Source organism: Pongo abelii, chromosome 8 (assembly GCF_028885655.2).
Source record: "Pongo abelii isolate AG06213 chromosome 8, NHGRI_mPonAbe1-v2.0_pri, whole genome shotgun sequence".
Classification (NCBI taxonomy): Eukaryota; Metazoa; Chordata; class Mammalia; order Primates; family Hominidae; genus Pongo; species Pongo abelii.
The window spans coordinates 130,033,448-130,057,448 of NC_071993.2; the positions used below are offsets into that span (position 1 = coordinate 130,033,448).

Here is a 24,001-nt window from a genome sequence, read left to right on the forward strand (position 1 = left end):
AAATAAGACCCTTTTCAGACAAGCAAATGCTCAGGGAATTTGTTACCACCAGACCTGCCTTACAAGAGCTCCTAAAGGAAGCACTAAATATTGAAAGGAAAGACTATTTACTAGCCACTTCAAAAACACTGAAGTACACAGACCAGTGACACTATAAAGGAGCCACATGTAAAAAGTCTGCAAAATATCCAGCTAACATCATGATGACAAGATGAAATCCACACATATCAACAGTAACCTTAAATGTAAATTGACTAAATGCCCCCAATTAAGGACACAGAGTGCCAAGCTGGATAAAGAACCAAGACCCATTGGTATGCTGACTTCAAGATACCCATCTCACATGCAGTGACACACACAGGCTCAAAATAAAGGGATGAAGAAAAATCTACCAGGCAAATGCAAAACAGGAAAAGGCAGGGGTTTCAATCCTAGTTTCTGACAAAACAGACTTTAAACTAACAAAGATTTAAAAAAACAGAAGGGCATTACGTAATGTTAAAGGGTTCAATACAACAAGAAGATCTAACTATCTGAAATATATATGCACCCAACACAGAAGCACCCAGATTCATAAACCAAGTTCTTGGAGGCCTTCAAAGAGACTTAGACTCCCACACAATAATAGTGGGAGACTTTAACACCCTACTGACAATATTAGATCGAGACAGAAAATTAACAAAGATATTCAGGACCTGAACTCAGCACTAGATCAAGTGCACCTGATGGATATCTACAGAACTCTCTGCACCAAAACAGTAGAATATATGTTCTTCTCATTGCCACATGGCACATATTCTAAAATTGATCACATAAACACTAGCAAAACACTTCTCAGCAAATGCAAAGAACTGAAATCATAACAGTCTCTTGGACCACAGTGCAATCAAATGAGAAATCAGGACTAGGAAATTCACTCAAAACCATACAATTATGTGGAAATCGAATAACCTGCACTTGAATGACCTTTGGGTGAATAATGAAATTGTATTGAAATTCCTGGCCAGGGCAGTCAGGTAAAAGAAAGAAAGAAAAGGCAGGAAGAGAGGAAGTCAAACTATCCCTGTTTGCAGACAACTTGGTCCTGTATCTAGAAAACCCCATAGTCTCAGCCCAAAAGCTTCTTAAGCTGATAAATAACTCAAGCTCAGTCTCAGGATGCAAAACCAATGTGCAAAAATAACTAGCATTTCTATGCACCAACAGCAGTCAAGCCTAGAGCCAAATCAGAAATGAACTCCCATTCACAACTGCCACAAAAAGAATAAAATACATAGGAATACAGCCAACTAGGGAGGTGAAAGAGCTCTACAAGAACTGCAAACCGCTGCTCAAAGAAATCAGAGATGACACAAACAAATGAAAAAAATTCCATGTTTATGTATACGAAGAATCAGTGTCATGAAAATGGCCATACTGCCAAAAGCAATTTATACATTCAATGCTATTCCTTTTAAATTACCATTGAGATTCTTCACAGAACTGGACAAAAACTATCTTAAAATTCATATGGAACCAAAAAGCTCGAATAGCCAATGCAATTCTAAGCAAAAAGAAAAAGCTGGAGGCATCACGCTACCTTACTTTAAACTATGCTACAGACCTACAGTAACCAAATCAGAATGGTTCTGGTACAAAAACAGACATGCAGACCAATGGAACAGAATAGAGAACCCAGCAATAAGACTGCACACCTACAACTATCTGATCCTCAACAAACCTGACAAAAACAAGCAATGGGAAAAGGATCCCCTATTCAATAAGTGGTGCTGGGATAACTGGCTGGCCATATGCAGAAGATCAATACTGGACCCCTTTCTTATACCATATACAAAAATTAATATGGAGTAAAGATTTAAGTGTAAAACCCAAAGCTATAAAGATTCTGGAAGACAACCTAGGCAATACCATTCAGGACATAGGCATGACAAAGATTTTTGACAGACACCAAAGGCAATTGCAACAAAGGCAAAAATTGACAAATGGGATCTAATTAAACTAAAAGAGCTTCTTCACAGCAAAAGAAACTATCAACGGAGTAAATAGACAACCTACAGAATGGGAGAAAAAGGAAGTGCTACGCACTTTAAAACAACCAGATCTCGTGAGAAGTCACTGTCATGAGTACAGCAAGGGGGAAGTCCACCTCCATGATCCAGTCACCTCTCATCAGGCCCCTCCTTCAACAATGAGGATTACAACGACATGAGATTTGGGTTGGGACATAGAGCCAAACCATATCAGACATGAACACTTTTCAAAAAAAGATATACATGCAGCCAACAATCATATGAAAACAAGGTCAACATCACTGATCATTAGAGAAATGCAAATCAAAACCATAGTGAAATACCATCTCACACAAGTCAGAGTGGCTGCTACTAAAAATAACATGCTGGTGAGGCTGCAGAGAGAAAGGAACATTTATACACTGTTAATGGGAGTGTAATTAGTTCAACCATTGTGGTAGACAGTGTGACAATTCCTCAAAGACCTAGAGACAGAAATACCATTTGACCGAGCAATCTCGTGACTGGGTATATAGCCAAAGGAATATAAATTGTTCTACTGTAGAGAAACATGCATGTGTATGTTTGTTGCAGCACTATTCACAATAGCAAACAATGGAATCAACTTAAAGGCCCTTTAATTATGGACTGAATATAGAAAATGTACATATACACCATGGAATACTATGCAGCCATAAAAAAGAACAAGATCATTCTTTTTCTTGCAGGACGTGGATGGAGCTGGAAGCCATTATCCTTAGCAAACTAATGCATGAATAGAAAACCAATTACTGGTAGTTCTCACTTGTAAGTGGGAGCTAAATGAGAACACATGGACACATAGAGGAGAACACATGGACACATAGAGAAGAACAACACACACTATTAGAAGGGGCCTATCAGAAGGTGGGAGGAGGAAAAGGATCAGGAAAAATAACTAATGGGTAGTAGGCTTAATACCTAGCTGATTAAATAATCTGTACAACAAACCTCCATGACACAAGTTTACCTGTGTACAAACCTGCACACATACCTCTAAACTTAAAAGTTTTTTAAAAAAATATAAAAGGTTGGCCGGGTGCGAGTGGCTCACGCCTGTAATCCCAGCACTTTGGGAGTCCAAGGCAGGTGGATCACAAGGTCAGGAGTTCAAGACCAGCCTGGCCAATATGGTGAAACCCCGTCTCTACTAAAAATACCAAAAAAAAAAAAAAAAAAAAATTAGCCAGGTGCGGTGGCAGGCGCCTGTAATTGCAGCTTCTCGGGAGGCTGAGGCAGGAGAATCACTTGAACCCGGGGGGCGGAGATTGCAGTGAGCTGAGATCGCACCACTGTACTCCAGCCTGGGCAACAGAGTGAAACTCCTTCTCAAAAAAATAAATAATAATAATAATAAAATAAAAAGTTACCGAGTCTGTGGTTTTCTGTTATAGCAGCAGAAAATAGACTAAGACAGAAAATTGGCACAAAGAACTGGGCACCATTCGTCAAGCCTGTAGTCCCAGCTACTTGGGAGGCTCAGTTGGCTTGAGGCCCTGGAGTTCGAGGCTCTAGTGTGTCACGATCTTGCCTGTGAATAACCACTGCACTTCAGCCTGGGCAATGTAGCAAGATCTCATCTCCATTTAAGTAAATAATTTTTTTGTGAAAAAAAATGGTACCTAGAAATGGGGCTCTTGCCATAACAAATACCTGAATATGTGGAAGTGGCTTTGAAACTAAGTAATAGGCAGAGGCTGGAAGAGTTTGGAAGAGCAGGCTAGAAAAATGACCGTATTGCCATGAATGGAGCATTAGGGGCAATTGTAATGATTGTTTAAAAGAGGCAAGCTATAGGGGAAGTCTGAATCTTCTTTTAGATTACTTACATGGTTGTGACTGGAATGTTGGTAGAAATGTGGATTGTAAAGACCATTCTGATGAGGTCTCAGACAGAAATGAGAAGGTATTGAAAACTGGAGTAAAGGCCATCCTGTTACAAAGTTGAAAAGACCTTGACTAGGTTATGTCCATACCCTAGGGCTTTATGAAATGGAGAATTTAAAAGCGATGAATTAGGATATCTGGCAGAAGAAACATCTAAGCAGCAAAGCACTCAGGCTGCTGTGTGGCTACTTTTAACTGCATTCAGTGAGATGTGAGAGCAAAGCAATGATTAAAGACAGAATTTATAATTAAAAGGAAAGTAAAGCAGAAAGATTTGGAAAACTCAGAGTCAAGCTATTACAGAGTGAACTTTACAGAGTGAAAAACTTTGGGAGAGATTACTAAGCGTGTGGGCCAAGTGCTGTTTGCTAAAGAGATTACTGCTATAAGGGAGCCAGATATTATTCATCAAGATCATGGGGGAAAAGACTCAAAGGTATTTCAAAGATCTTTGAGGCTTCCCCTTCTACCACAGGCCCAGAGCTCTAGGAGGGAAGGATGTTTCTGGAGGCGGACCTGGGACATCTTCCACAGGCTCACTCTTAAGAGCTGCCTTGGGCCCCTGCTCCCCACATTTCATTGCAGCATCTCTTGGCCACCCCAGCTGTGGCTCAAGCAGGCCCAGGTGTGGCTCACGATACCATTCTGGAGGTTACAAATGTAAACTTTGGTGGCATCTACATGGTACTAATTCTGCAGGTACACAGAATGCGAGAACTGTGGAGACATGTCTTCCTTCACCAAGACCTCAAAGGAAGGCATGGACAGCCTGGGTGCCCAGGCATAGATGTATCACCAGGGTGGAGCCGCTCAGAGAGGCTCACCAGGGCAGTGCCTAGTGGAGCTATGGAAGTGGGGCCACCCCTAAGATCCTGGAACTTTAGGGACACCAGTCTGCAACTCCAGCCCAAGAGAACTGAAGCATGGACTGAGCCCTGCAAAGCCATAGGAACAGACCTGCCCAAGGTTTTGGGGGCCCAAGCCCTCACGCCCAAGTTATAAGCTGTGTCCAGCATACAGGACATGGAGTCAAAGGAGATTATTCTCTGGTTTTAAGATTTAATGCTGTTTTTACTGTTGGGTTTTGAACTTAGGACCAGTTACCCCTTTCTTTTTGCTTATATCTCTATTTTGGAATGGGAATGTCTATCCTGTGTCTGTCCCACTATTGTGTTTTGAAAGTAGATAACTTGTCTTGATTTCAGAAACTTAGAGCTAGAGGGAGTTTGCCCCAGGTGAATCAGGCCTTGAGTCTCACCCGTATCTGATTTAGATGAGACTTTAGACTTTTGAGTTGATGCTGGAACAAGTTAAGACTCTGCGGCTATTGGGATGTAATCACTGTATTTTGCATTGTGAAGACATAAATTTTGGGGGCTGGGGAAAAATGCTACAGTTTGTATGTATACCCCAGAAGTTCATATGTTGAAAAAAATTAATCTTCGATGTAACAGCATTAGGAATGGGGCTTTTAAGAGGTGATTAAGACATGAGGGCTCTTCCCTTATGAATGGATGAATGCTTTTATCATGGAAGTGGATTAGTTACAGTGGGAGTGTGCAAAATACATTGAAATACATCGAGCATTTCACAGGAGAGTAAATATACACAGCCAAAAAACTGAAGGAACAAGTGAAGAGGTGTTCAACATTGTTAGTGATTAGAGAAATGCAAAGCAAGACCACAATGATATTTTATGTCCATTAGATTGGTAAAAATAAAAATCAAATGTTAAAGAAGATGTAGGTCTACTGGATTTTTAAAATGTTAACAGGAATGTAGATTGATGGAATCATTTTGAAAAATAGTTTGATATTATCTCCAAAACTTCAAGTCTAGCAGTTTTACACCTAAACATATACACAATAGTAATTGATGCATACATACAACTGGGGACATACACAAGAATGTTTATTGTAGCACCATTCACAATAGCAAAATCTTGAAACAACCATAATGCCCACCAACAAGATGAATAAATTATGATATATTTACATAATGAAATGTTCAGCAGTCAAAATTAATGAACTACATCAATATACAGTACTATGGGTGACTCCCAGTAATAAAAGTGAAAAAAGTTACATCCTAAAAGGTTACAAGTAGCATACCATTTTTGTAATTTGTTTTAAACATAAAATTTTCCAGGACTATAAGTACAGAAAGAGGATGAACATGGGATTTCAAATGATGGTTATTTGGGGTGGATGAAAATGCATAAATTTCATTGCAGAAATATTAATTTATTTGATTACTAATATATGTATTATGTATTAATGTATTTGTATTAGACACCCACAGAGCATGTAATGTATTAAATGTATTGCCTACTAAACTCCAAAATATTACTAATTTCAAACTACATCTGGATACAGTGGTTTCAGTTAAGAGCTTGTGAATCTGTAGAGGCCTGGAATGAAAGGCAGCAGTGGGGATATATTTTGAAGATAAAATGGAGGAGACTTGCAGATAAACTTGATTTGGGGGTGAAGAAGAGGGAAGAATCGAGGATGACTGCTAGGTTAGCTGGGCTAAAGGTAGTGTCCTTTCTTGAAATGGGGAATGGGTATGTGGACTACATAGGTTTGGGAGGGTAATCACATTGATCTGGTATTAATAAATGCTTAAATCTGTAACAGTTGCAGTTTGACTGACCTTGATGTAATTTTCAAATACTATTTCCCTGTACATTCCTTCTCAGCTGCCCTGACTCTGGGAGATGGCTGTCAATCTGTGGTCCATTTTCCCTCTGTGGATAAATAGAGTTTCTAATTCCTGGCTCAGTTGATTCTTTTGTTCCACACAGGCTCTCTTGGTAGGGAGTAGGCTGTCACTAGCCTCTTCCACAGTCACTCAATTTCTGTTGTTTCCACTTAATTTGCCCACCAGGCTTTCTTCTGACATAAAGGTTTTTTGGAAGTGTCAGTCCACCAAACATACTGAGCTCAGAGGGAACAATGGAAGCTACGACAGTTGCTGGCCTGGGAAAAAGACCTCTGCCAACAACGGGTGATGGAGATGTCTTGACCCATTTAATTTTGCTATAGAAAATACCTGAGGCTGGTTAGTTTACAAAGAGGCTTATATGGCTCATGATTCTGTGGATTGTGCAAGAAGCATGGAGCCAGCATTTGCTCCTGTTGATGGCCTCAGGCTGCTTCTTGTCATGGAAAGTGGAGAGCCTGCATGTGCAGAGATCATATGATCAGAGAGGAAGCAAGAGGGGAGACGCCAGGCCCTTAACAACCAGCTCTCATGGGAACTAATAGAGCAAGAACTCACTTCTCCCTCCCCAGGAAGGGAATTACTCTATTCCTAAAGGATCTATCCTTGATGTAGTTTGAATATATGTCCCCCCTAAGTCTCATGTTGAATTGTAATCCTCAATGTTGGATCTGGGGCCTGGTGGGGGCTGTTTGGGTCATGGATGCAGATCACTCATGGCTTCGTGCTGTCCTCATGATAATGAGTTGTCACAAGATCTAGTTGTTTAAATGTGTTTCACTTCCCGCTCAACTCTCATGCTCCTGCTTACACCATGTGACATGCCTGCTCCTGCTTGGCTGTCTGCCATGAGTAAAAGCTCCCAGAAGCTGAACACATGCCGGTGCCATGCTTCCTGTACAGCCTGCAGAACTGTGAGCCAATTAAACCTCTTTTCTTTATAAATTACCCATTCTCTGGTATTTCTTTGCAGCAATGAAAGAATGGCCTAACACAACGCCCATGACTCAGATACCTCCTACTAGGCCACATCTCCAACACTGGGGATCAAATTTCAACATGAGATTTGGAAAGAACAAATATCCAAACTATAATGGGGATGACCATTTTTACATGTAAAGAATTTTTCCCACGTAACTCTTTTCTCATCCTAAACTACGCAGAACACCCAGCCTTGACCCCAGTGCATGCAGGGATAAGTGAGTAGACTACAGAAGGCAGCCACACTGAATATGCAGAAGAATGATTTCTGGGGCATCCCAAGCTAGAGTGAGAGGTGGTTGAAATGCAGCCAAGAGTAGCTCCCCTTCCAGTAGGGTGAAGTGGACAACCCTGGGGCTAAGAGAAGGAGGGAGTATGCAAAATGGGACCTAAGTTCACATCCCCAATTGCTCTGGGCCACATTGTTGGTCCCACATCCACCCACCTAGACCCTGCATCAATCTCCAGTAGCAATGTGATGATGTCATGTTGCTAATTATTTTTGTAGAGGTGGGGTCTCACTTTGTTGCCCAAGCTGTTCTAGAGCTCCTGGCCTCAAGTGATCCTCACACCTCGGCCTCCCAAAGTGCTGGGATTACAGGCATGAGCCACCATGCCTGGCTACACCCTGCTGATATAAGAGAATCATATATCCAGTAAATATGTTATCACACTATTTGTCCTTTTCTGAGCCTTAGGTGAGATTGAGGTCTGTAAAGGAAAGCTTTACAAATTTAAGAGCAAACTATAATTAAGGCTATATGTCAATGTTACATGCTTATATTTGAACCTATTCTTGGGAAGCATGTCTTTTTAGATAGTAGACACCTAACTTTGAAGTTAAAATAGTTCATTTTGGAATTCTGAAATACAAAGCATTATGTTTTTACAAAAAACTTTAAAAATGGTTTTTCCAAAATAGATTATTGAAAAGATAATTGAGGTCAGATTGATTACCTGGCAAATTCTACAAAACATTTGAGGAAATTATACCAATTCTCTACAATCTCTTCCAGATGGTAGAAGCAAAATGAATACTTTCTAACTTGTTTTATGAGTTCAACATGACCCAGATGTCAAAAACAAAGACATTACAAGAAAAGAACACTACAGACCAATACTTCTCTTGGACCTAGAACTATCTCTTTTGTATCTATATAGATGCCAAAATCCTTAACAAAATATTAGCAAATTGAATTTTAAAATGTATAAAAATTATACACAACAACCAAGTGGGTTTTATTCCAAGCATGCAAAGCTGGTTCAATGTTTGAAAACCAGTTAATGTAATCCATCATATCAAGACATTAAATAATTAAATCACATAATCATATCAATCGATGCAAAAAAAGCATTTGACAAAATCCCACAGACATTCATGATAAAAACCCTCAGCAAACTAGGAATAGAGGAGTGCTTCCTCAACCTGATAACTATCTACAAAACACCTATAGCTTACATTATACTTAATGGTGACCAACTAGAGACTTTTCCATAAGATTAGTAACAAGGCAAGAATGTCCTCTCTCACCACTTTTTCCACATTATACTGGAAGTCCTAGCTAATATAATAAGACATAGAAAATAAAAGGTATACATGTTGGGAAGGAAGAAATAAAACTCTGTCTGCAGATGACGTGATTGTCTATGTAGAAATCCAAAAGAATCCATAACAAAAAATCTGGAACTAATACATGATTATTGCAAAGTTTTAGGATACAAGGTCAAGACATAAACATCAACCACTTAATTCCAGCAATGAACAAGTGAAATTTGAAATTAGAAACACAATACCATTACATGAACACCCCCCAAAATGAAATACTTAAATTTAAAACTTCTTTTTATTAGGTATAAAATTTTTTAAATATGCATGAAATCTATATGACAAAAACTACAAAACTCTGTTGAAAGAAATAAACTAAAATATTTCATGTTCATGAATAGAAATAATATTGTCAAGATGTCATTTCTTCCCAACTTGATCTATAGATTCAACACAGTCTCAACCCCAACAAGCTGTTTTGTGGATATTGACAAAGTGATTCTAAAGTTTATGTGGCAAGGCAAAGGATCTAGGCTAGCCAGCACAATATTAAAGAAGGAGCAAAACTAGAAGACTGACAGTAGCCAACTGCAAGACTTACTATAAAGCTATAATAATAAAGATAGTGTCATATTGGCAAAAGAATGGACAAATAGATCAATGAACAGAATAGAGAGCCCACATAAATACAGTCAACTGATCTTTGACAAAGGAGCAAAGGTAATGCAATGGACAAAAAAAAAATAGTCTTTTCAACAACTGGTGCTGAAACTAGGTATCTACACACAGACTTTACCTCCTTCACAAGAATTAACTCAAAATGGATCATAGAACAAAATGTAAATCCCAAAACTATAAGACTAGGGGATAACAGAGAATCTAGAAGACTGGGCTTGGTGATGATATTTTTGATAAAACACCAAAGGTATGATGCATGAAAGAAGTCATTGGTAAACTGGGCTTCATTAAAATTAAAAACTTCTCTCCAAAAGACACTGTGACAAGAATGAAAAGATAAACCACAGACTGGGAGAAAATGTTTGCCAAAGGGATCTTGTAAAGGGCTGTTGTCCAAAATATACAAACAACGCTTAAAACTGAACAACAAGAAAACAACCCAATTTAAATATGGGCAGAAAGAAGCTAGGCGTAATGGTGCATGCCTGTAACCCCAGCTACTCAGGTGGGGGATTGCTCAAGCCCAGGAGCTGGGACCAGCATGGGCAATGTAGTGAGACCCCATCTCAAAAACGGTAAATAAATCTGAACAGGCACCTCACCAAAGAAGATGTACAGATGGCAAATAAGCATATGAAAAGATGTTCGGCTGTGCATGGTGGCTCACGCCTGTAATCCTAGCACTTTGGAAGGCTGAGGCATGAGGTTTGTTTGAGCCCAGGAGTTTGAGACCAGCCTGGGCAACATAGGGAGACCTCATCTCTACAAAAATGAAAATTAGCCAGGCATGGTGGTGCAGAGGTTTGTTTGAGGCCAGCAGTTTGAAACCAGCCTGGGCAACATAGGGAGACCTCATCTCTACAAAAATGAAAATTAGCCAGGCATGGTGGTGCAGAGGTTTGTTTGAGCCCAGCAGTTTGAAACCAGCCTGGGCAACATAGGCAGACCTCATCTCTACAAAAATAATAAAAATTAGCCAGGCATGGTGGTGCATGCCTGTAGTCCCAGCTGCTCACGGGGCTGAAGCAGCAGGATTGCTTTGAGCCTGGGAGGTTGAGGCTGTAGTGAACCATGATCTGCCTCCAGCCTGAGTGACAGAGCAAGATTCTGTCTCACAGAAAAAAAAAAAAAAAAGAAAGAAAAGAAAAGAAAAAAGGTGTTTAACATCATTTGTCAGTAAGGAAATGCAAACTAAAAGAACAGTGAGATACCACTACACACTTACTAGAATGACGAAAATCGAAAACATTGACAACACCAAATACGAGGGAGGATGTGGAGCAGTAAGAAGTCTCATTCATTGCCAACTGGAATGCAAAATGGTACAGCCACTTTGGAAGACAGTTTGGCAGTTTCTTACAAAACTAAACGCTCTTACTGTATGATATAGCAATCACGCTCCTTGGTATGATATTTACCCAAATGAGTTGAAAACTTACGTCCACACAAAAACCTGCACATGGATGTTTATAGCAGCTTTATTCATAATTGACAAATCTTGGAAGCAACCAAGATGTCCTTCAGTAGGCGAGTGGAAAACTAAACTGTGGTACCTCTAGACATTGGAATATTATTCATGGCTAAAAAGAAATACACTGTCAAGCCATAAAAAGACATAGAGGAGCCTTAAATGCATATTACTAAGTAAAAGAAGCAAATTAAAAAGACTGTGTGATTACAATTATATAATTGTATATTATTCCAAACAAGGCAAAACTACAGAGACACACACACAAAATCAATGGTGTCAGGGGTTAGAAGAGAGGGAGGATGAACAGGTGGAGCACAGAGGATGTTTGTGCTCTGTGCTCTGAGGATGTTTGGGCTGTGAAACTATTGCATACTGATGGATACGTGTCATTATACATAGCCAAAACCTACAGAATGTACACCAAGAGTAAACCCCAATACCAATAGTAAACTACTGTACACCAATAGTGAACTGTGGCCTTTAGGTGATAATGATGTGTCAGTGTAGGTTCATTGATTATTGATTGTAACAAATGTATCACTCTGGTGAAGGATGTTGATAGTGGGGGAGGTTATGAATGAGGAGGGGAAGGAGTATATGAGAACTCTACTTTCTCCTCAGTTTAGCTGTGAACCTAAAACTGCTTTAAAAAATAAAGCCTATTTAAAAAAAAATACATAACCAAACCAAAAAAACTATGATAAAAAGAAAAAAAAAACGGTTGCCTGCAGGGGTTAAATGGGTGTGGATGTGGAGGATAAGAGATAAAAGACAGTGGAGCCAGGCTCAATGGCGCATGCCTATAGTTCCAGCTATTCAGGAGGCTGAGGTAGGAGGATTGCTTGAGTCTAGAAATTCGAGGTTACAATGAGCTATGGTTCCACTCCAGCTTGGGTGACAAAGCAAAACCCTGTCTCTTAAAAAAGTGGGGGAGGGGCAAATTAAGGAGAGGGACCTTATACTGGACCAATAGTGATAAAATGTCATGAAATGAAGAGTTTAACTCATTGCTCTTCACTTTCAGTCCAAAAGGAAAATGAGATTATTTGTATGTGCTTTATACAAATTATATCAGCTTTAGCAGGTTACTTGTCATATTTTGACCCAGTATACACTGATTTTGTCCTCACGTCTTCACGTTTTGAACATACCCTTTACAGGTAAGAAGGAATTATCCCCTAAAATATAAGGATAAAAGAATCTGGAATCTAGGCCGGACGTGGTGGCTCATGCCTGTAATACCAGCACTTTGGGAAGCCGAGGCGGGTGGATCATTTGCGGTCAGGAGTTTGAGACCAGCCTGTCCAACATGATGAAACCCCGTTCTTACTGAAAATACAAAAATTAATTGGGCAGTAGTGGTGTGTGCCTGTAATCCCAGCTACTCGGGAGGCTGAGGCAGGAGAATCCCTCGAGCCTGAGAGGTAGAGGTTGCGGTGAGCCGAGATCGGGCCACTGCACTCCAGTCTGGGAGAGAGTGAGACCCTGTCTCAAAAAACTGTAATCTGAATTCAATTTTTCTACAACACACCCCCAAAGAAGAAAACTTGTCTTGGCCGGGCGCGGTGGCTCGCCCCTGTAATCTTTGAGAGGCCAAGGCGGGCGGATCACAAGGTCAGGAGATCGAGACCATCCTGGCTAACATGGTGAAACCCCATCTCCACTAAAAATACAAAAAGTTAGCTGGGCCTGGTGGCGGGCGCCTGTATTCCCAGCTACTCGGGAGGCTGAGGCAGGAGAATGGCGTGAACCCGGGAGGCGGAGGTTGCAGTGAGCCGAGATGGCACCACTGCACTCCAGCCTGGACGACAGAGCGAGACTCCGTCTTAAAAACAAACAAAACTTGTTTTATACCTCTCCATAGCTTAGTATTACTTTTTAACACAAACACCTATTGTTCTCTGTCTGCATGCACTGGAATTGAGGTCTGTGGATGTGCCTTTCCTGACAATATTTCTTCACGCTTGCTGCCCCCTGGTGCCATGAGGGCACAATAACGAATGTTTACTTTGCCCTTGCACTGTTGACATCTGGGAACCGCAAAGGAGCGCGGCGGTCGGACCGTCAGCCTCGCCTTCTATTCTTTGATTTCCAGTAACTTATTTTTGAAAGATTGCTGGAGGGAAAGGCTCAACGTCTCTTTTGGGATTTTCCTAAGCAGAAAGACCTCATCCTAACAAAACTGAGGCGCCAATCCTACTGGCTGGCAACTTTCGGCAGGGAGGGTGATTCTATTTGAAGATTAATCCTAACTCTGGGACCCCTTGGGAATGTCCAGGAGCTAGGAACGCAGCGCCGCGGTCTTTCCAGCCTCTGGTCCCCGGGAGCAGCAGGGCGCCGGTGGAGCAGGTGCCTCTGGGGCCGCACGGAAACCCAGCCAGGCCAGTTCCTCCACTGCGCCGGTAGGCGGCGGAGGCGCTGCGCGTGCGCGCTGCGCAGACGGTAGCTCGGAGACGACGCTCCCAGACTCCTCTGGTCTCCCCGGGCAGCATGAAGACCGCCGAGAACACCAGAGGAACCGGCAGCGACGGGCCGCGGAAACGAGGCCTCTGCGTCCTCTGCGGCCTCCCCGCGGCAGGAAAATCGACTTTCGCGCGCGCCCTCGCCCACCGGCTGCGGCAGGAGCAGGGTTGGGCCGTCGGTGTCGTCGCGTATGATGACGTCATGCCCGACGCGTTTCTCGCCGGGGCAAGAGCGCGACCGGCGGTCAGCACGGAGGGGCGGGGCCTGGGCCGCGGGGCGGGGAGGGGACACTCGCGTCCACGCGGTCCTGGGTGATTTGCCATGAGCGCCCATTGCACACTAGACCGTGCTTGGTGTGGGAGATGAAGTTCGAGAAAAGTGGAGCTGGGTTAACATAGTTACTGCAGAGGGTGAATGAGTTGGCTGTAGAAATGAGTCATAAAGTGGTTACAAAGCCAACTGTTAGAACGGTGCATTTTAGAGGCTTATCTGTATGTTTGATGCATGTATATGTTGTATATTCTATACAGTTGAGTCTTAAGACAGGGTCAGGTTCTCAAGTCAGCGTGCAAGGTGGAAAGCCCCTGTAGTCAAATGCACTCTCGAAAATCCCTTAGGAAGTTTCTCCTTAGGAGAGGGAAAGAAGCTCTAAAACTTTAACGTCTAGCTACGGGTGGATTAAGATTTTGTAATTTGAGGAATCCTCCTTAAGAAAAGGAATAAAAATTATAAGTAAAATTTCTAGGGTACCTCAGAACGATAGAAAGAGGCTGTACAAATGCATTATCAGACCTATGAAGCTTAATCTTTGTTCATCTCAAAGTAAATCTGCCTCTGCCAGCTTTGGGAAAGATGGCTGTTTCTTAGTTGACCACCAGAGGAAGTAATGGGTTTGTATTTACGGAACAACTTGTATGTTCCGAGTACATCTCTTTAAGCCCTCCTCATCTCACACTCAGCACAGTGAGATACATCCTCTTGGAGAAGCATGTGGAAACTGAGACCACGGGGGGAAGAGTAGATTACATTCGTGTCTCTCATCTCATGCTCACTCTAGAGTAAATACTCTGAAATATTCTGAAATGTTAACATTATTATTTTTGTTGTTTAATGCCTAATGTAGATGAATTTACAGAAATCAAATGCAAATGTTACGTGACTCCACTTTCTAAGTATATATACAAAAATACAGTACATTTGGTGCATGGGCTCCCCAGCAAAGTGTATCTACTTTCTCATTCTTGGTTAATTGTGAAGTAAGTGCAGTGTCAGGATAGCGCAGGATTGACCTGGATGATAGTATTTTCAACACTTCGGAGAAAGCTGAAAGTTGTCGATAGGGATTGTTGTATTTGCTGGCTTTCCCTTCACTTGTATTATGTTGTTTTTTCCACGCTTTTCCTATGGACAAAGACTGTGGGACTCATCTGCTCACTTAGGAAGTGATATGTGTTTCCAATTTAGTGGGTTTAGCTGATGTGTTTGTTGTATGTAGTGTAATCTCAGTGCTGGTAAGGCATGGGCAGGCAAGTGAGAGTTCTCACTCCCCTGTCTTCGTGTTTTCCCTCCAGCTTAGATTTCTTAACTATGTCAGGATTCTCCACAGCCCTTGACCAGCACAAGATTACTTGTATTCTCAAGCTGTTTATTCCCCAGTCTGTTTCCTCCATCTTCCCCCATCCCATATCAACTCATTTGTTAGCCTGAGGTCTTTTCTTCTTGACCCAGAGACTTTTCACCTGATCTTTTTGCTGTCTACTACCTTTCTCATTTCAAGGGAAAACCTGCATTATTATATCTTAGCCAGATTATTTTGGCAGGATTCTGATTTTGACTCCATCTTTCTCTTGGATGATAAATAAGTTCTTTCATTTATTCACTCATTCAGTCAGTCATCCATTTAATATACATTTCTGGAGCACCTATTAGGTGCTAGACCCTCTGCTGGAGGCTGAGTATGCAATGGACAGTGATCTAGCAGAGAGAGAAGTGTAAGCAAATGCTTAAACTGTGTGAGCACTGCTAGAGTGGAGATATATGTATAGAATGGGGTTTCATGATGGGCAACGGAGAGGCTGAGCTGCCTTCTGCATGGTTGAATCTGAGAAAGCTTTACACAGCACTAGTATCGTTAGTTTTCCAGGCAGAAGGAATGGTATATATGGAGTCATGTGAAACCAGGTGTGTTAGAGAACTACAGATGGTTCCATATTGTGAGCTGAAATTTTCATATGGGGCAGGGTGGCAGTGAGGCCAGATGACTGACCACCGTAGTGGCCTAATATGAATTGCAATTCTTTGGTCTCTTGTAGCCATCCCAATGGAAATTGCTTCGACAGGAACTGTTGAAGTACCTGGAATACTTCTTGATGGCTGTCATTAATGGGTGTCAGATGTCTGTCCCACCCAACAGGACTGAAGCCATGTGGGAAGATTTTATAACCTGCTTAAAGGATCAAGATCTGATATTTTCTGCAGCATTTGAGGCCCAGTCTTGCTACCTCTTAACAAAAACTGCTGTTTCTAGACCTTTGTTTTTGGTTTTGGATGACAATTTTTATTATCAGAGTATGAGATATGAAGTCTACCAGCTGGCTCGGAAATGTAATTAAAACTTTTTTTTTTCTTACACATGGAGATACTTATTCACATATCAAAAACACTATTGTCTTCAATGAGAATTTAACTTGATTAGGAGATTATGTAGATTTACTTAATTTTAAAAGCTAGATGTTCAGTATTGCAAATGGAGTTTTTCCTACTATAATTGTCATAATTTGTCTAATGTATGTTTATTTCATATTTTGGAAAAATAGTATACCAGTAATTCTGTCATTTTAAACTGTTTTCAGATTCATTGGGCTTTTGCCAGCTCTTTTTAGATTGTCCTCTTGAGACCTGTTTACAGAGGAATGGCCAGAGGCCACAGGCACTGCCTCCTGAGACCATCCACCTGATGGGAAGAAAGCTAGAAAAGCCCAACCCTGAGAAAAATGCTTGGGAACACAACAGCCTCACAATTCCGAGTCCAGCATGTGCTTCAGAGTCCAGGTATTCCACTCAGTCATCCCTCCCTGGGTGTTCTCCTGTGCCAGGTATCATGGTCAGTGCTTTATCTGTGTTGGTTTAGTTAGTCCTCCCACAGGCGTTGGAGAGACCTTATTCCCCCCTTTGTGTGGAAGCCAAAAGTGAAATGGGAAAATTTAGTTTGTCCAGAAAGATTTGAACCCAAGTTTATTTGCAAATGTCTGCTTATAACTGTTAGGATTATACTGTCTTCCAGTAGTTAGAGCAGGGAATTCAGAGAACACATCTTTGATTCTCTTGCTAAAATAGATAGTCTAAATAGGTTGCCTGGTAGTTTTCTTATAGAAAGAGATCTGTGAAAGAGTGCATCTGGTACTGGGTCCTATTTGCCTTAGAGCTCACCATAGTTACACTGCTTTTGTATATGTGAGGCTTGTAGGCTATGCTGTCTAATGCATTTCATTCATTACGTATGTCTTGAGAGTTCTAGAGCAGCATATTTCTAGCAGAAACTTTGCTGGCGATGGAAATGTTCTATATTTGCACTAATATGGTAGCTGCTAGCCACATTTGACTATTGAGCCCTTAAAAGTAGCTAGTATAACTGATGACCTGAATTTTTTTAACTTATTAAACTTAAGTAGCCTCATGTGGCCAGTGGTTATTGTATTGGACAGCACAGTTCTAGAGGTATATTGCCTGCATTTCCTTAGTTCCTGCATATTGTCCACGAGGGATTGGTATCAGCTCACTGCAGGCTTGACCTCCTGGGCTCAAGCAATTCTCCTGTCTCAGTCCCCTAAGTAACTGGAACTACAGGCCCACACTGCCAAGCCCAGCTAATTTTTTAATTTGTTGTAGTGACAGGGTCTCACTATGTTGCCCAGGCTGGTCTGAAACTCGTGGCCTCAAGCAATTCTTCCAACTTGACCTCCCAAATTGCTGGGATTACGAGCATGAGCTACCACCCCCGGCTAATATTTTCTTAAATTTTGGGTTACATTGGGAACAGTGTCTATAATTCCTTTTGAAATTCTTTTTAGGAATCTTATCTTAAGGTTATAGTTCCCTTAAAAAAATATTTGCTATGCTTTACCTCTTTTAAGACTGTAAACAAGCTGGGTGCAGTGGCTCACACCTGTGATCCCAGCACGTGGGAGGCCAAGAAGGGAGGATCACTTGAACCCAAGAGTTTGAGGTTGCAGTTGAGCTATGATAACGCCACTGCACTCCAGCCTGGGTGACAGTGAAACCCTGTCTCTAAACAAACAGACGAAATAGAACAAAAGGGCATGGATATGAAAATTAGCTAGTGATCACTGGCTGAAGTCACTAAAACTCAAATTTTCTCCCAGTTCTGAACACTATATATATGGTCTCATTCAGTCCTCACAACCACCTTTTAAGGGTAGAAACGATTATCCCCATTTTATAGATGGGATAACTGAGGCCCAGATAAGTAAAGTAATATACCCAGGTAGGAAGTGGCATAGCCAAGATCTGGACCCAGTGGGATCGCACTCACTCCAGAACCTGGGCTCTTTTCAGTGTGAGGAAGATCATCTTGAGGTTGAGCTTTAACTTGATGAGCTCACTCGCTTAAAACTTTTTAGTGCGACTTCCATAATCTGAGTAAAATTCAAACTCCTTACCCTAACTTATGTGATCTAACCCAGATTAATTCTCCAACTTCATATTCTGCCACTCTCCCTCCTGGCTTCTTTTCAGCCTTTCTCTGTTGCACGAACACAAGGAGCTTGTTCTTGACCTGGGGCCCTTGCACTTGCTGCCCCTCTGCCCTTCCCACGTTCTTATACTTGACTGCCTTCACTGACCATCTTAACTGAAGCAAAGAACATTAGCTGAGCTACCCTGTCACTCTTATCATTGTCACTTTATTGTCTTTGCTCACTTATCTACTTACCACCGTCTGAAATTATTTTTTGCTTTAACTGTTTATCTCTCTCTATTACATTATCTACCTTGGCAAAGGAAAAGATCTTGCTACACCCCCAGCTCAGCATATGGTTGTACAGTATTTTTCATATAAGACGTTCAATAAATATTTGTTAAATCAATGAATTAATTCTACCTGAAACCTTCACGGACACTTGCTCAGTGAGAAACTTTGCTCATCCATATCCAGTAAATAAGCGGGAGCCAGAAAGTAAAGACCAGGCATCTTTCCATAGAGAATAAAGTTGAGCTCTTGTGGCCCCCAGTTCAGCCTTAAGAGGGGAAAAGAGAATGACTTTCCAAAGCTTATTGACATGAGTCTTAGGAAACTGGTATTTTTTAATGAGGGGTCCTTAGCTTATCATTTGTTTTGAGCTACTGCATTTGGATTTTCTACATGGAAGCTAGCTTCTAAATCGTTTAGTTTTTTTCCTTTTGTTAAGGATCTTGGGTTATAGCAGTTTTATTCCTCTAGAATTCAGTTTAATATTCACAAATACAAGTTCCTTAAAAGTCAGATGTTGGCCAGGCGTGGTGGCTCACGCCTGGAATCCCAGCACTTTGGGAGGCTGAGGCAGGCGGATCACGAGGTCAAGAGATCTAGACCATCCTGGCTAACACGGTGAAACCCCATCTCTACTAAAAAATACAAAAAATTAGCCGGGCGTGGTGGCAGGCGCCTGTAGTCCCAGCTACTCAGGAGGCTGAGGCAGGAGAATGGCGTGAACCCGGGAAGCAGAGCTTGCAGTGAGCAGAGATCACGCCACTGCACTCCAGCCTGGGTGACAGAGCAAGACTCCAAGACTCCATCTCAAAAAAAAAAAGTCAGATGTTGGATATAAGGATCTATTGTATCTTATCCCATTTTCTCTGTAGCCTGGAGGTGACTGATTTATTGCTCACTGCTTTGGAAAATCCAGTAAAATATGCTGAGGACAATATGGAACAAAAGGTAAACTTCCAGTGTAAATTTAATGTAAATGAGAAGGAACAACTTTTTGTAGGAAGATCTTTTGAGCTGAATATAAAATGTGAGTGAAACGAGAGATGCGTTGTCACTGGCTTGGCCTCTCACCAGCACTCACTGCTGGCAGTTCATGCCGGCTGGCCAAAGCCGATTGTTAAACTTTCAGAAGTGTTGGAGCCTGTTGATGTTTTGTTGGTAGGAATGTTTACACCACAGAAATTGGCAAACACTACAGATAAGTATGGGTTTTTTTTTCCGGGAGAGTCAGTTATTAAACATTCAGCAGCATATCACCACCTAGCTGGAACCCAGTTTACCACTGGATCTGATTTGGTTGGACTCTCTTGTAGGGAAGAATAACAAACAGAAAAGCCGCTTAAACTTTTCTTTTAGTCCCTTCAAATACATGTGACCTATTCTTTAGCCATTTATTTTATAAAACTATGTGACTTCTAATAACAATGTCTGTATTACATAGGACACAGACAGAATTATTTGTTCAACTAACATTCTTCATAAAACTGATCAGACACTCCGAAGGATTGTATCTCAGACAATGAAGGAAGCAAAAGGTATGATGTGTCAGTTATGTGTTGAGTTGGTATGATTGTGACTTTCTACTGCTACTGTTATTCCCGACACTCAGAGTTTATTAGTTTTCAGTCATAAAAGTTCACATCATGTTTTCAATTATGCAATTTGACTAAATATAACTAAAAATTCTGCCTCTGGAACTGAGTGTTCATCCATCCAACAAATTTTTACTGAGTCGCCTTACTGTACTAGGCCTTACTCTAGATGCTGGGGAATCGGCGGGGAGCAGAACATTCTAATGAGGAGACAGACAAAACATGATTACATGAGTATATGCCCATGCTTTGAAAAAAATGTAGGGTAAGGCAGTGTGGTGATGGGAGGATTTATTTTCAAAAAGGTAATCAGGAAGGCTTCTCAGAGATGACATTTAAGCAAAGATGGGTAAGAGCGAACCATGCAGCTATCTGGAGGATCATTCTACGCAATGAACACATCAAGTGCAGAAGCCCAGAGGTTGGTTGGTTGAGTGTTGCAGAATCGAGAAGAGGCCATTGAGCATGGGGTGAGGTAAGAAAGGGGGAAAGGTAGTCAGGAGCCAGGTGTAAGATCAGCATGGAATTTGAATAAAGTCAATGTATTATAAATCTGAATTTACGTAACACATGAAATATCTGGTAACTAGAGTTTTACACGGTAATTCCATTAGGTTTTGAATACTGTATTGCTATATTTAAAATTGTACCTTTAAAAACCAGCAATGAACATTTTTTGAGCACCTTTCTATACGTTAAGTGCTTTACAAATACTGTTTCTAATCTTCACAGTCCTATAAGGTAGGTGTAATTTTACAAATGGGGAAATGGAGGTTCACAGAGGAACAAGTAACTTGTCCAAGGCTGAACAGCTAAGTATTTGGGTAACCTGGGGTCCAGAATTACATCCAGTTCCAGTCTGTGCTTCCCATTCTGCTCCCGTGCATTACCATCATTTATTACCTTTACAAAAGCTTAGAACATTGGAAAAGGAAACAATATACCAGCCATACTATTTTTGAATTTGTATAAAACTATGATCTACCAGTTGATTTTATATTGTAACCCAGGGTATAACCCAGTACACGAACCCATGTGTGGAAACAAGTTTCACAAAACACCTTCACATGTTTAATGAACTCTGTGTTCTACTTGATTTCATTTTAGAAAAATACCGATTGCCACTTATTAATGGGTTACAATGCAAAGTTTGAGAAACAGAGGACTGGAACAGAAATGACATCATAAATAAAATAGACAAAAAATAGTTCCAGGAGTTCTCACTCAACCATTTGCCTTTCTTCTTTTCTGTCTATAAAATGAAGCAAGGTCCTGGGGGAGGGGATTGTGGGGGTAGGCTTATGCCCAAATCACTCTTATATCCCACCTATTTAAAAACATACAGATAGAGAGGGATATATATGGGATATATATATATATTTTTTTTTTTGGGGGGTGAGGGGAGGTAGTAGTAGTTTTTAATCTGTGCTTAATTAAAAATTCAGTTCCTCTACCATCAGGAAAGTGAAAAGACAACCCATAGATGGGAAAAAGTATTTGCAGACATATATCTCATAAGGGACTTGTATCCAAAATATATAATGAACTCTTACCACTCAATAATAAACACAACCCAATTTTCAAAAGGGCAAAGGATCTGAGCAGACATGCTCAACATGATTAGTCATTGGGGAAATACAAATCAAAACCATAAGATAGCACTTCACACCCACTAGGAGGTCTAGAATTAAAACGTCCAAGTGTTGAGGATGTGTAGAAATGTTAGGAATGTCAGATAGTACAGCTGCTTTGGAAAACAGCTAGCAGTCCCTCAAACATACAGTTAGCACGTGACCCAACAATTCCATTCTCAGGTGTATACCCAAGAGAGATGAAAACAGGTTCACATAAAAACTTGCACATGTATGTTAATGGCAGCATTATTCCTAATAGCCAAAATATGAAAATAACCCACGTCCGTCAGCTGACCAACAAAATTTGGTGTATCCATACAACAAAATATTATTCAGCCATAAAAAGGAATGAAATGCTGATATATGCTATACAATGTGGAATACCCTTGAAAACATGATGCAAAGTGCAAGAAGTCAGTCCCAAAGACCAAGTATATGTATACTTCCAGTTATACGAAATGTCCTGAACAGGGAAATCTTGAGATAGACAGTTGATGTGTGGTTGCTTAGAGATTGGCGGGCTGGGCAGAAGGGAAGGTGGTAAGGAGGATGATAGCTAAAGGACATGGGTTTTTGTTTTGCTTTGTTTTTGAGATGGAGTCTTGTTCTGTTGCCCAGGCTGGAGTACAATGGCACGATCTTGGCTCACTGCAACCTCCACCTCCCGGGTTCAAGTGATTCTCCTGCCTCAGCCTCCTGAGTAGCTGGGATTACAGGCATGTGCCACCATGCCCCACTAATTTTTGTATTTTTAGTAGAGGAGGGGTTTCACCATGTTAGCCAGTCTGGTCTCGAACACCTGACCTCAGGTGTTCCGCCCACCGCGGCCTCCCACAGTGCTGGGATTACAGGCTTGAGCCACCAGGATATGGGTTTTTGAGATGATGAAAATGTTCTAAAATTAACTGGTGATGGTTGCACATATCTGTGAATATACAAAAAAAACCACTGTATTATACAGATTAAATGGGTAAACTGTATGTGAATTATGTCCTAATAAAGCTAACAGAAAAATAAAGTTCAGCTTCTCAGTAACACTGCCCACGTGTGGCTATTGGCTGCTGTATTGAATAAAGCAGATATAGAACAGGTCCATCATTGCAGAAAGTTATGTTGGACAACTACTGTTCTAGATATTATTTATCAGGTTCAAAACTAAATTGTCATCTATTTCTGCTTTTTTGCCTTTCTGCTTAATTCAGTAAGGTAGTAAGTCAGCTGTCTTGATTTTTCTTGGCAATAACAAAAAGTCCCTTTCAGGTTAGTCTTTTCTGCTCACACGTTTCCTAACAAGTTATTTAAATTCTTTGACTTGTTTCAGATGATTTTTGAATATCACATTGAGACCTTTTTTGTATATATTACGCTAACTCAATTGTGATTGTTTATAGACTCTAACTGGTTTGTTTAATCAAATTAATTTCCTAATGTCATTAGACACCCCAGATTACTTTAATTTACACAAGTAATTTGAGAATATCTTTTTATTTTAGATGAACAAGTGCTTCCTCACAACTTGAAGCTTCTAGCAGAAGAACTTAACAAGCTCAAAGCAGAGTTTTTGGAAGACCTAAAACAAGGAAACAAAAAATATCTGTGCTTTCATCAAACCATTGACATATCAGATGTCATTTCTTTTTTTCATTATGAGAAAGATAATATTGTACAGAAATATTTTTCAAAGCAGCATTAAAATTTCTGAATTGCCAATCAATGTCTCATTTTGGTAAGCTTTTGCAAATTTGTTAAAACAACGGTGTTGTATTACGATGTTTTCTAGGCTAGTAATGCCAAAGTGAGTCAGTCACTTGTCAGACGTGACGTGGATAATTAGGCACAGAGGCAGCCTTCCTCATGTGCCAGGGCACTTAGGGTAGGGCTTGGGGGACAGGAGTCAAGTTAAATGGATCTTGAATAAAGAGAAGAAACTAGGAGGGGGACAAGTTGCGGATGTATGGAGCCGTTTTGTTTTTTAACTCGCAATAAATCT

At 40.9% G+C, this 24,001-nt stretch overlaps 1 protein-coding gene across 3 annotated transcripts; it reads left to right on the plus strand.

The window, feature by feature from the left end:
- Window positions 1-13,351: 13,351 nt before the first annotated feature.
- On the plus strand, window positions 13,352-23,721 carry PSTK (phosphoseryl-tRNA kinase). Of its 3 annotated transcripts, XM_024253426.3 has the most exons (7): window positions 13,732-14,041; window positions 16,111-16,402; window positions 16,651-16,849; window positions 19,658-19,733; window positions 20,227-20,320; window positions 20,683-20,852; window positions 22,630-22,727. In XM_024253426.3, exons 1-6 carry the CDS (start codon window positions 13,826-13,828, stop codon window positions 20,838-20,840), a joined length of 1,035 nt encoding a protein of 344 aa, XP_024109194.1. In that variant the 5' UTR covers window positions 13,732-13,825; the 3' UTR covers window positions 20,841-20,852; window positions 22,630-22,727. The 3 variants fall into 3 exon arrangements, with proteins under 3 accessions (XP_009244158.1, XP_024109194.1, XP_054378974.1); XM_009245883.4 differs by lacking the exons at window positions 20,683-20,852; window positions 22,630-22,727 and adding an exon at window positions 23,505-23,721 and having other exon boundaries at window positions 13,352-14,041; XM_054522999.2 differs by lacking the exon at window positions 20,683-20,852 and having other exon boundaries at window positions 13,733-14,041.
- The last annotated feature ends 280 nt before the right edge of the window (window positions 23,722-24,001 follow it).

Bases quoted from the DNA above. Each gene is read 5' to 3' on its own strand.
- PSTK (XM_009245883.4), top strand. From the start codon at position 13,826: ATGAAGACCGCCGAGAACACCAGAGGAACCGGCAGCGACGGGCCGCGG. The intron at 14,042-16,110 runs GTCAGCACGGAG...GGTCTCTTGTAG, and splicing joins GGGCAAGAGCGCGACCGGCG to CCATCCCAATGGAAATTGCT. The intron at 20,321-23,504 runs GTATGATGTGTC...TTTTTATTTTAG, and splicing joins GACAATGAAGGAAGCAAAAG to ATGAACAAGTGCTTCCTCAC.